Raw genomic sequence first — 12,238 nt, 5'->3', positions numbered from 1 at the left:
GATATAAATGTATGCAGACGACATGCTGCTCTACGTCCAGAACCCACAGACCCACTTGCCGGACTTGCTCGAGCCCTGGGGGCATTTGGCAGGCTATCGGGAATCACTATCAATAAGGAAAAGTCCTCACTGATCCCCTTGGCGGGCCTGAGAGGAGTGACACCAGCCCAGTTGCCGGATTTAGGCCTTACATGGACCCCCCTCACCTTTAGATATCTGGGAGTGGATATATACCATGACATCAATGAGACTCACAAGAATAATACACAGGCAGCCCTGGATAGAATAGGGAAGGCCATGCAGTTTTGGAGGACGCTGCCGTTGGGGATGATGGGAGGGGTGGCCATATTGAAGATGACAGTCCTACCCAGATTACTATACTATTTTGCTAACATTCCTTATAATATCCTGGGACCATTCTTCAAACAGCTACACACCATGGCAAGGGATTTCCTGTGGGGAGGAGGAAGAAACAGGGTAGCACTGAATACACTACAAAGGGGCTACCAATGAGGGGCATCAGGCTCCCGGACTTCGAACGATATTAGCTGGCAGCTCAACTCTAATACGTGATGCAGTGGTTGGGCGAGGACACTTCCATAAATGCAATACTTTTTCGACAGCCACTCCAGTGATATTACTTAAGAGAACTCCTGTGGATGGACACAGCTACAGCAAAGGCACTCCCCAATATGGTTCAGCTGGGCCGAGCTTTATGGAAAAGAGCGTGGAAAGCCCAGGACATGAAGGATCCCAGCTCCAGGCAAATCCCCCTAGCTGGACTAGTGGACACCCGCATTGCAAGTCTGGTGACATTCAGAACACAGTAGGAGGACAAGGGAGTAGCCCAAATAGGATATCTGTGGCAAGGAGGACACTGGGTAGACTTCCAGACCCTGGTGGAGGAGCAGGGCATACACAAGGGCCAATTCATATTGTACAACAGCATGGTTAAAATAAGGACGAGGTGGGAGATCCTACCGGAAGCTGAAGACACAGGGGGGACTAGATGCATGGTACAATGTTTTTGATGGGGACACACACCGTGTCCAGGCTTTACGAACAATTATTAGGAACTAATAACACAAGGGTACTACACATGAGAGCCAAATGGGAAGAAGAGCTTCAGAAACCCTTCAAGGATGAGGAATGGAACAGGGCCCTGCAGTATGCAAAGAAAGTCTCCAGGAACGCAAGGTTCAGGCAGATGCAGCTCTATCTCATACACAGAGCATACCTAACGCCCAAAAGAATGTCAAACATGGGGAAAAGACGAAGCAGAGTTGGCGGACATGCTGCATATGTTTTGGTCATGCCCGAGAATAACAATCTTTTGGAACATAATCAAGGAAAGAGCGCTGAAGGCGGGAATCAAACGTAAGCCTGGTCACAAGCATCTTATCTACTGGGCTTGCTCCCAAGAGGAGACGAGCAGAGAGCACACTTGGTGAAGATGAAAGACCTGATGAAAATATTAGCAAAACGCTGCATCGCAATGGCGTGCAACCCTCAATAGAGGGGTGGTGGGCGGTCCCGCAAAAATGGACAATAGCAGAAACATCAGTCTGGACGAGAGCGACGCAAAGGGGAGAAGGCAATAGCGGGGCCAGGATATTGCCATGGAACACCCTTGCACAGGACCTGTTAGAAAGCAATGAAAGACAGCAGGAGCAAACCAGACGACCTGGCGGAGGACTAATCGCGTGACCAAGCAAGCTGGGGGGTTACAGGCCAAAATGACTCAAGGAGAGGAGAGCCGGCCCATTCGCATCCAGATGCAACACACAGAGCAGAGTACGGACAGTATGGATGGGAGAAAGGAGGCCTAGCCGCGAGCCGAGTAGATAAAGGACAATATGGCCTCAAACTTGCAAATGCCAGTAGAAAAGTGTTGTGGGTTATGTGGTTTTGTTATGTGTTAAAATGAAAATAAAAAGACTTAAAAAAAAAAAAAAGGATTACATGGAACATCTCATAATATGTATATTGGCAAGACACATATGGTAATGGCTAGGGAGCGAGTTGTAGATTAGTCTGTGCAAGGTTCCTTGTTCCTCGTGGTAACAAAGCTACATGACACAATCTTAATCAACTCCGTTCCATATTAAGGTTCACAGATAGTATGTTATTTCTCCTAATGGTTAACTTTTAAATGGTAGGTATCCCTTTTTGTAGAATGTTAGAAACAATATTCCGATTGGTAAGTTGCCTCAACAACCGGTCTCTGCTATCCAGGAAGTGTATTATCCCGACGCAGAGAATCCTCTTATCTGAAACCTTTAAATACTTGGTTTCAATTTTATACATCACTTATTGAAGAGATGGAAAGGGCCATTTGGGTCTAATTTCCACTTTCCCGTTGCTTTGAATGTGGTTTGCTCAGCATTCATGTAGGTATCACCTCAGTGGCGTATGGAGCAAAGAGGTTAGGGGGGCGCACCTTGCCCCATGCCCCAGAGCCAGACCAGGACATTGGCAGGACGATGAGGGGGCCGAGTAGGAGTTCCTGCTCAGCGCCATCATTGTCCTGGCAAGAGGACACCTCATTGTTCGAGCTTTGGGCATCGGAGCGGCTCTCCCAGGGGCCTGATACGTTGCTCTGTGCCAACAGAGCATTACACAGAGAGCCATTCAGGCACTGATGGGAGGGAGCAGATACTATTCCAGGACTTTTACTCCTTAAGAAATTTGAATGGGGTGATTGGAAATGAGAAGGGTGCATAATGTTGCATGCTTTAAGAAATAATGGCCATTGCTTTAAAACCCAAGGGGGATTTGTTAGGCTCACATCCATTAATCTGCACGATGCTATTGCAATTTTGCATGCAGGGTGGGGGGGGGGGATAAAAAACACTCTTATTGCTCAACATATTTCTATGATGAATTATATAGTCTAAAGTTAGTTTGTTATGAAATGCAAGTTTATTATGTAATGTGGTTTGCTTCTAAGACATTGTTATAAATAAAGTATTATTTAAACACATGAAATGCAAAGCAAAACCTTAATAAATATCTATATCAACTAGACCTGTGAAGAAGTGTTCAGTTACTTAAATGTGAATGATACTGCATGGAATTGCGCACACTGCAGAGTGCTTCTGATGCGCTAATACAAAGGCCACCCTAACGATGAGGGTGCTGCCATTCGAGATGGAGCGGGCAGCAAACAGGTGTTGAGGTCCCAGCCCGCTCTGGGCCACTGCAGCAGCAGCCTGGAGCAGTGCAGGACATGGACACCAGGCAGTGCTGTGCGCATTCACTAGTAACTTCAGAAAGAAGTCAGGTTATTTCTTTCTGGAGTCGGAGTGCATTTGACTGCAGAAAGAAATGATCTGACCTCTTTCTGAAGTCGGACTATTGAATGCACTCAGGGACTTAAAAGAACATTCTAGCTGCAGCGCGCACGGCACCCTGCATCATGTGGGGGGCAGATACGTATGTCAGTTTAGCAATGATTTTTCCATGGTGCGTTTGAGGGGTAAAAGTAGCAGGACTTTCTTCGTGGCCCACCTCCCACCCCCATTCTTGCAATGCTTTATGCTCCCCTATTTCACCCGATTCTAGTTTCCTTTCGAATTAAGGCAGTTCATTTGTTATAGGGAACCACCTTTACCAGTGTCAGTTTCTGAGGGTTTTTCTTGTGCACTCCCCATTTGGTTTGAATGATCCTTCAAGGTATATTTTAAAACACATTCTAATTCCTGTGCTCTATACGCTGTGACCTAATGGTTGCCATGTTTACTAGTTATCAGAGACAAGTACATTTGGGGAGGTTAATTTAGTCCCATTGAGATTGAGTCTGCCTAAGTCTAAAGTATTTCCCACTAAGGAGAATAACTTCACACATTCAGAGAAAGGGTCGGTCATACCTTGATCTGTTCTATAAAGCATTCAAGGAACACCAAAGGTGGCAGCGAGCAAGGCATCCTAGCCTCATGGCAATAGAGTGGATTTTATTTGCAATATGTTTTCCTCTCAAGCAGGTTTGGCATATTACTGGTCAGTGGCTGCAGGAAATGGTCCTCCTCCTCGAGGTATGAGGATGTGCTATGCCTTATGTCCGTGGTATAGCTTGTATTGGTTATTTCTGCCTGGCATACGGATAACAGAATAACTATTTTAAAAAAGTAGCTGGCGCTCCTCTCCAGAAAGAACATGGCATGATAACCTGTTCTGAGGTGAGTTTGCAGCACACGCTTTTTGCTCACTGTGCCTTTCACAGATGGGAAATATCCATTTGCATATCAGTCTTTGTCCCACCCACATAGGCAGTAAGGCACCGAAATGCTATGGCAATTCCTCTCTGAACAAGAGTTCCAAAAGCAACCCCATACACGTGTTTCAGCCTTGTTGGGCCTCATCAGTGAGGTGAAGCTTTGCCTCTCTGAGCACAGTGAGCAGGGAGTCCACGTCTGGTTGCCAACTATAGTTGGACATCTATGAGATTTCCCAAAGTAGCTGCCAGACTCCACAGCATCCTTGGGGATCTCTTAGCTTCTGTTCCTGCCAATTGGTATTGTTGCATAGATATTCATGTGAATTCCTTCCAGTGTGCCATATTATTATTACCGTTTCCCTCCACATCAGAGCCCCTCTGGGTCCTGCAATATATATATAGATAGTAGCAATTGTTGCCTACTGTAATTTGGAATTCAGATTATTAAAACTTGTGGTGTCATCGGTACATGCTACCCACTGGTCTCTTTCTTTTCTCTCAGGTTCCAGGGAAGAAATGGACGTCATGTTATAAATGCTACTCTTGGTTTGTCAGCGGCAAACAAGTTCTCATAGGGCCCTGCAGAATGTCCTTGATCCTCAGTACACAGCATATGAAGGACAGTGGCTGGAAGGAAGTGTCACAGGTGCTTGGTTACCTCTGTGCTTGGACCCTTGATGCAGAGATGGTTTCAAGTAAATGCTATTGTTCTGAGCGCTAAAGAAGGAGAGACTAATGACACCGCCCTTTATGTCTTGGGTCTGGCTGTGATTGGCTTGGTCAGAGGTCATGAACCCAGCAAGTTACAGAGCCCCTTTTCATATCACAGTTTAATTCTGTTTTTGATAACTTATTTTAATGCAACTCTTTCTTTGCTAATGCAGGGATGAGTAGATAAAGAAGATTAATGCATAATACTCGCCATTGTGTCTTTAATAGAATCTAAACCCCCACTCACAATAGTGATGGTGAATAGCCATTATATTCATCAATGCGTCTCTTCGGGGCAGAGGGTACCGACTGACAATATTAAAGCAAAAAAGTCTGGGTAGTGAATAACAGAAGCACAAGTCACACCCTGAAACATTCTAAACTAAAGCCCTCTTCTGCTGTAAATGAGCCCTTTGGCTTTGGACGTTCTAATGAGTCCTGTAAATTAAAGCAGGCAGAATAAATAAAAAATGGAAAATCACCAGAGGCCCTAATTAAAGTGGTTTCTGACTTTGTGCAGCTCTATAAACCCTTTGTATTTCTACCACTGCAGAGAAAGATACCTTCCTCAATATACAGAACAAAAGGTTATGCGGAACGTTAGAGGCGATGTTCTGAGCCCCAGCATGAAGGCGGTACAAGGTGCCAAGAGGGCATGTAAACTGAGTAGCCGGGGATCCAGCATGCAGCCACAGACACACCCATTTACAGCCTGTTTTCCCTACTGCCCCCTGCCCCCTGTTGGAGTTGCAGGGCTGGATCAGCGAGTGCTTTGCGCTGGCAATAAGAGAGAGGGCTGTGTGCAGAGCAGTGTTCATGGTTTGTGTGGGTTGTACATTCAGAGCAGTGAGGACTCTGTTCATAGCTGGGTGTTCTTATGGCTGTGCACAGTAGTGTGACCACAGAATGTCACTGGAGGATGCATGTGTGATCACGTATGTGTTGAGCATGACACCAGAAGGGGCATTCATGATCACGTGTGTTATGAATAAATACAGGTGAGCGGCATCCCGCCCACTAGTTGATTACCAACTCCTGCCACCTCTACAACATCGAGAATAAGTGTTCAGATGAGGAGGATACGCCCTGCAGAGTCCTCAACATTGGCAACAAGGATTCAGAAGACCACGTGTTGCTAACACCCTCCCGCTGCACGCTCTGTTTGCTCCCGGCATCTAGGAGCTCAGACGTTGTGCAGCACAGACCGCTGCCACCAGCCTCTTCAGCAGGAACAGACATTGCCAATATGTCGCTGGGTTCTCCGGCTGTGCAGGGCCTTGCCATTGCACAGGGAGTAGGACGCTGCCAGCATCCCCATCACGCCAACAGCCATCCCCCCGTGTGCAGCAGAACTGATCCTAGCAATGCTTGACCTGGAATTAGTGCAGCAGTCAGGCAGTCACTGCCAAGACCCCTCCCCGTGGGGGGGGGGGCAGTAATAAATTTGCTGGCACGCAGCGGGCCACCCTGGCAGGTCTGGTTCCTACCATCGGCACCAACACAGTACTCGGAGCCCACAGACAGGAGGTAGCTCCACCAGCAATAGGGGCACATGCAAGGCCGCAGCTCTCATCCTGAGAGTACTTGTGTGGCCAGGCCAAAGGAGAAGCCCAGAAGTTCGATCTGCTGAGAGGACAGGCAGTGGTCGAAGGTAACCCGGCACCAACATAAAGCAAGTGACCCAGGCCACGGTTCTTTGGTGCAAAAGTGCTCATGCGGCTAGGCCCTGAGAGACCAGATGCAATTCCAGGTGCCCCTAGTGATGGCAACGCCTCCAGGCACCACCTGAGCATCGCACTGTCGGCCGGATACACCTCCAATGGTACCAACCCCCGTGTGGCCTACTACAGACCAGTCAGCCTCACGGACGCTCAGACAGCATGTGTGCTCTGCTGCTTCAGGTACGATTAGCTCAATCCACAGATTATCTCAAGGCCAAAGATTAAACCGAACAGGTGAAGGGATCACATTGGCCAGCACCTTCAATAATGTATAGAGATCTCAGATTCAGCGGGAGCGGAGACAACGTCACAAGGCTATGTTAAACACACCCAGGCAGACCATGACAGAACCCTCCAGACAGGCATGGGAAGGGCCGTCCCAACACTTGGGCACACAATTCCACAGCAATCCGGTCCCTGAATTCGACATCAAAGGCACACCGGCGTCCTTAGCCCCCAAATGGACATTGTGGTTAGGAATACTCGAAATGTTCTTTGAAGCTGCGGAAGTGGTGGAAGATGCTCGTAAAAAGACGCTTCTGCTGTTCTGTGCAGGGAGCAATGTGCACAAGCTGCACAACAGCCTACCACAAGGCGATGGATCATATCATGATGCAGGCAGGGTGCTAATCAATCCTTTCACACCCTCATTGGTCAATATATCAGATTATGAGCGGTTCCAGAGAAGACAAGCAGCCCAGGGGCCCAATGATTCCATTGTTGGGTTCTTAACCAGACTTCATCAGATGGCGGCGACCTGTACCATTCTTGATGAGGCGGGCGAGCTGCATTGCCAGGTAATACAAAGATGCTGCTCTGGCAAGATACGCACACAAATCCTCAAGGAGCCTGGTATTTCCTTCATGAGGATTCTGGAGTTAAAAAGGGCTCAATAGCTTGCCGTGAACAGCTGAGCCCAAATGGAAAGGACTACAAGTGGAAGAAGCGGACGCAATAAGATCACATAATACGAAAACCTGATGTGACGAGAACAGAGAATTGTGCTTCCCAGACCCCAGGAAAGAAAAATGGCTCACGACGGCCCTGTGAGTTGTGTGGAAGGGTGCTTCCACACACTGGAGGATGCCCTGCGTCGGGAAGACAGTGTGGAAGGTGCCACAAAATGGAACATTTAGAGCTCCATGGCCGGCGACTCCTAGAATGAGGTTGCGGGAGCTGCAGAATCACAGGGATAGTAGCGATCACAGAGGACACCATCGGATCAGAAGTGGCAGAGGGAGGCGAGTACCATTAGGAGATTAACGTTGCAGCCTGTAAGGACTATGACTCAGACGATGTGTTTGTCCTTTTGGAGGGAACACAGTGCCCGAGGTAGAACAGTTTGCCGGTGGGCACAATAAAACAGAAGGAGAGCAAGACGTGGGCAGGCCCCCACGACAAGATCACGTGAGGGAAGGAGGATAGCCGAGAAATGGATCGCAAAATAATGTCCCCATTATGTCGTTGTGTTTGTAGATACGGTTGATGAGGGATGTTGCAACCACAGCACTTCACCAGATGATGCGTGTGTGATCAAGTGTATGTTGAGCACGACACCAGAAGGGACATGTGTGTTATAAATAAATACAGGCGAGCCACCTCCCACCCGCCAGTTGATTATCGCCTCTACGCTATTGAGTGCAAGTATTCAGATGAGGAGGGGTCTGCCCTGCGAAGTCCTTAACACACAGCATGTGTGAAGACTTTGCGAAGATCAGTTTCAACCTGCTGTGAGGATTGGTTGCCGAACAAGAGCTGTGTGTGCCAGGCAGCAGGGGTTGTGTTTAGTGCATTGTGTGCAGCATGTTCATGTGTCTGTGTTTTTAACCTGCGCGCACTAGCGTTTGAGGGCTCTGTACAGACGTGTGTGTGTGTGTGTGTGCTAGCAGCAAGGACTGTGTGTACACAGCAGTGAAGGCCGTGTGTGCAGAACAAAGTGCATAGAAGTGAAAGCTGTGTGCATAGCAGAGGGCCCTGTTTGGAAAGGTTTAGAGTACAGTTACAGTATATTCGCCTCATCCAGACCAGGGTGAGTTTCTTGAATTAGCATGTGTTCTACCCTGTCCCATTTAAAGAAGTCAGTTATCAGTTTCCTCTTGGATGGATGTCACAGGCCTTTAACAGTTAGGAACATATGCTTCCTTTAGTAGCCTTTTTTGTTGACCAAATCCAGCAACATCTCCCGTGAGGTCATCTCACTTAATGCGTAAATCCCTGAAGTGACAATTTTGACAGGCAGCTGTAATAGATGCAAACTAAACAAAAACAATTCGTACACAGCAGTAAAAATAGTACACATTATTAGTAAATAAAACAAACTGCACCTGGCTGAGATGCTGACGAGAAATTCCATAATTAAAAATGTCAACAATTTAACAGTTTAAAAAAGTGCAGAAAAATGTTGCAGTACTATTTTTTTAAAAATATTGAAAACATACATTTCTCACTGCTACTAACATTGTAAACACTTGTAGAGAAAATGTGTGTACAAGTATACCGGTGTTTAAAAAACCTGAACAGTATCTTTAACTCGCAACAGTCTGAAACTTTATAACAGCGTTGCTTGAACTTCATAACTGACTTTTTCAAGAACAAAACATTTTCTTATATAGACATCAAGTCAACACACGAGTCTCAGACTTATGCAACCTTCGGCTCTCCAGATGTTTGGGCTACAACTCCCATGAGCCCAATCCACATTAATAAATGGTGAGGGCTCATGGGAGTCAAAGTTCAAAACATCTGGAGAGCCACAGGTCCACAGGTTGCAGACCGCTGCATGATGTTTTACCACAATATCATAGATTTCTTGAAAATATTCAGAAATTAATAACAGCTACAATACAACACATTATTTACAATGTAAATTAGGGACAGTAAAATTAAGGAGACAGTGTCCACAAGACTAGCCTACCAAACTCCAGGATGTATTGATGGGCTTCATCGACATATCTGATGAGTTGCTGGAGGAAGCTGTAGGCAAAGCGTTTCTCAATAGAAGGCGTATCCAGTTCCAGCTCTTTCAAGCCCCTAATCAACAAAAGATACCAATATATAAACTGTACCACATTAATTGCAAAATACACTGCAAAGGTTGTTTTATTTTAGCAAACACTATGTTATCACTATTGTCATCATTTGGAGGAATTGCTGCTCACATTTTGAAAAGAGTTGTGCGTGCACAAACCACACTGGTGTAAGGAATGTCAACATTTACAGATGCAAGTTTTGGTGGACTGGACATATTTATGATTGAAAAATAGTGACTCTCTAAACGAAAGAATGTACCCTTGCTACTAATTATTTTCATATTTTTTCTTTTTTCTTTAAAGTAATAAATTATTATCTTTGAAAGGTTTCCAGATTGCGGAAATCCTAAGGTAGGATCAACCGCTGTTCTTATATATCCACCCAAATAGTGAAGTAGCTCTGTGTTTCAAAGGACAGACATTACGGTGATGCTTCCAGTGTTTGAGAAATAAATAAAAGGTAACTAATATAGTTTAGGAAGAATATAAGGCAATCACTTTCTACTTCCAAGAACATCAAAATCATATATTTAAAGAAAACCGGAACACATAATCGGAAGTCAACAAGATTATAATCTCAACAAAGGATGGAACAAAATACAAGTACATCCACATGGTACATTTAGAAAGCAACTTTTTTTTGTGGAGAGAGATTACAATGTGCATAAGTGTTTTAACACAATTATATTCACAGAACAAAAACAGAAAAACACAAAGAACATTGGGTTTATATTCATTTCTTTTACACTAAAGTGACTAAATCATAAAATAGAGTGCAAAATGGACATATACGTGATACTGGTTCAATAAATGGACAAATATCATTGCCTAAATTATGGACACTGTTCAGTAATAGTCCCTTTTTGCAATTGTTAATTTCAAGCAATTAATGCTGCAGGGTCTTTGATACAAGATATCTTTTTTATCCTTGCCAACGTGAGGTTTGATGGTTGGAACCAGAATGCAAGTTCCAAAGGATCAGGGATATATATATATGGTTTAATTCCCTGTCTTCGTCACGTTTCTGCGGTATTCTATTGCGATAGGTCCGCCTTCATCAGGGCTCCAGTTGGGGACCCTGTGGAAAGTATATAGATATCGAGTCAGAAGGGTGGATGTGAGCAAGCGGTGGCCCCTTGTATTTAGGGCACTGTACAAAGATATTTTAGAACTCTCGGCACCGGTGGCCGGCTTACCTGCCGGTGCTTCAGATCCCAGAGGTTCGGGTGTGGGTCACACGGGGAGAAAATCAGGCGACAAGATCATGCGTCTATGTGAACACTGAGAACCCTCAGGTAAAGTCACAGTCACGTCTTGATGATATCCTGCATAAGGTTTGAAAATGATAGAAAAGAGGGGAACAGATGCTGTAAATGGGGGGGGTCTAGCCCCCAAGTTATGTAGTCCTAATAGGTAATTGCTAAGTAGCTGCATATAAGAAAGATATTAAAAAGTGGAGAGTAATGCTCCACCAATAGTGATTACCTGATAGTAAAGAGGTTGCACCGCTTGGAAAAATTTTCAACTCTGTCGTTGTTTTATAGAACGTAGTTGTTCACTGTAGGCTGGCGGCTGTTGCCTGTATAAGAAAAACAGAACTAAGGACCAGAACTCGTTTGTTCCGAGGGTATTGGGATGGTGGATTACAATCCTGTGCACCAAAAATGTGGCTAGATGTAGTGGCTATTGGTGCTGGGATCCAAGACCAGGATAGTGAAAGAAGTGCTCCAAGACATGCGCGCTTTGTGTGTGGATGCCAATGTGCATTCACAATACCGTGATCACGTGAGGTTTGCAAGAAGCAATGCAGCGACCGGTCTGGGGTGTTTTTGAACTCAGTTACATGGGTCGAAGTGCCAAATAAATGGGCTACGAAAAGAGTACTAAGTGGAGAGCGAGCCGGTGACATGAAGTATTAAAAGCTGCAGGCGAGGTGAAGACGTGCCTATGAAAAAGGACAGAAAACCCATTTCACGCTTACCCGCTGCAATGTTTCTCAGACCTGCTGCATGACTCAGTAAGCATCCGCTGGAAGGGGGAGAGGCTGGAGGCTCGTCTTAACCGTCTCGTCGGGTTCGAAGGTGTGTGTGGACTGTGACTGCCTGCTCTAAATTGCCAGGGCCGAGATAGTCACGCATGCGCTAAGCCGCGTGGTTGATCGCTGTCATGGCGACCCGAGACAAAATCACTCGAGCATGCTGGGGGAAAGTATCAGTTTACAGTCTGCCTCAATGTAGAGGAAGTGTTGCTGTCAGTCTCATGTGAAGTCGTGAGCTGAGCAGAGAGGCGAAAAGGAGGAATATATAACTCCGTACGTATTTTTAATATATACATGACAGAAACATGAAAAATAGTGACTGGCAAAACAAAAAAATTAATAATTATATATTGTTAAGCGACTTCAATTCAGCACTCCAACTAAGTCAATGCCGAGTCTAGGATGCCCAAGGGAAGCCCTTAATTATATATTTTTATGACAAGTTCATGGATCTGGATGATAAACCCTTGTATAACACCCCTCTCTTTGAATCCCCCTGACCTCACTGAGCAAGAAGTAGGTT

General features: G+C 45.6%; 1 protein-coding gene across 1 annotated transcript in view; it reads right to left on the bottom strand.

Annotated features, from left to right (window-relative positions):
• The window catches only part of RYR2 (ryanodine receptor 2), a 3,854,281-nt gene that overhangs the window by 1,338,275 nt on the left and 2,503,768 nt on the right, over positions 1 to 12,238 (bottom strand). Inside the window, exon 60 of the mRNA XM_069607971.1 lies at positions 9,563 to 9,678. Within this exon, the coding sequence (XP_069464072.1) occupies positions 9,563 to 9,678 (116 nt within the window). The remainder of the gene's footprint in view (positions 1 to 9,562; positions 9,679 to 12,238) is intronic.

Source organism: Ambystoma mexicanum, chromosome 4q, assembly GCF_040938575.1.
Source record: "Ambystoma mexicanum isolate Mex_15411 chromosome 4q, UKY_AmexF1_1, whole genome shotgun sequence".
Classification (NCBI taxonomy): Eukaryota; Metazoa; Chordata; class Amphibia; order Caudata; family Ambystomatidae; genus Ambystoma; species Ambystoma mexicanum.
Note: the sequence above shows the minus strand (reverse complement) of the source record. Positions and strands in the feature narration are given on the sequence as shown.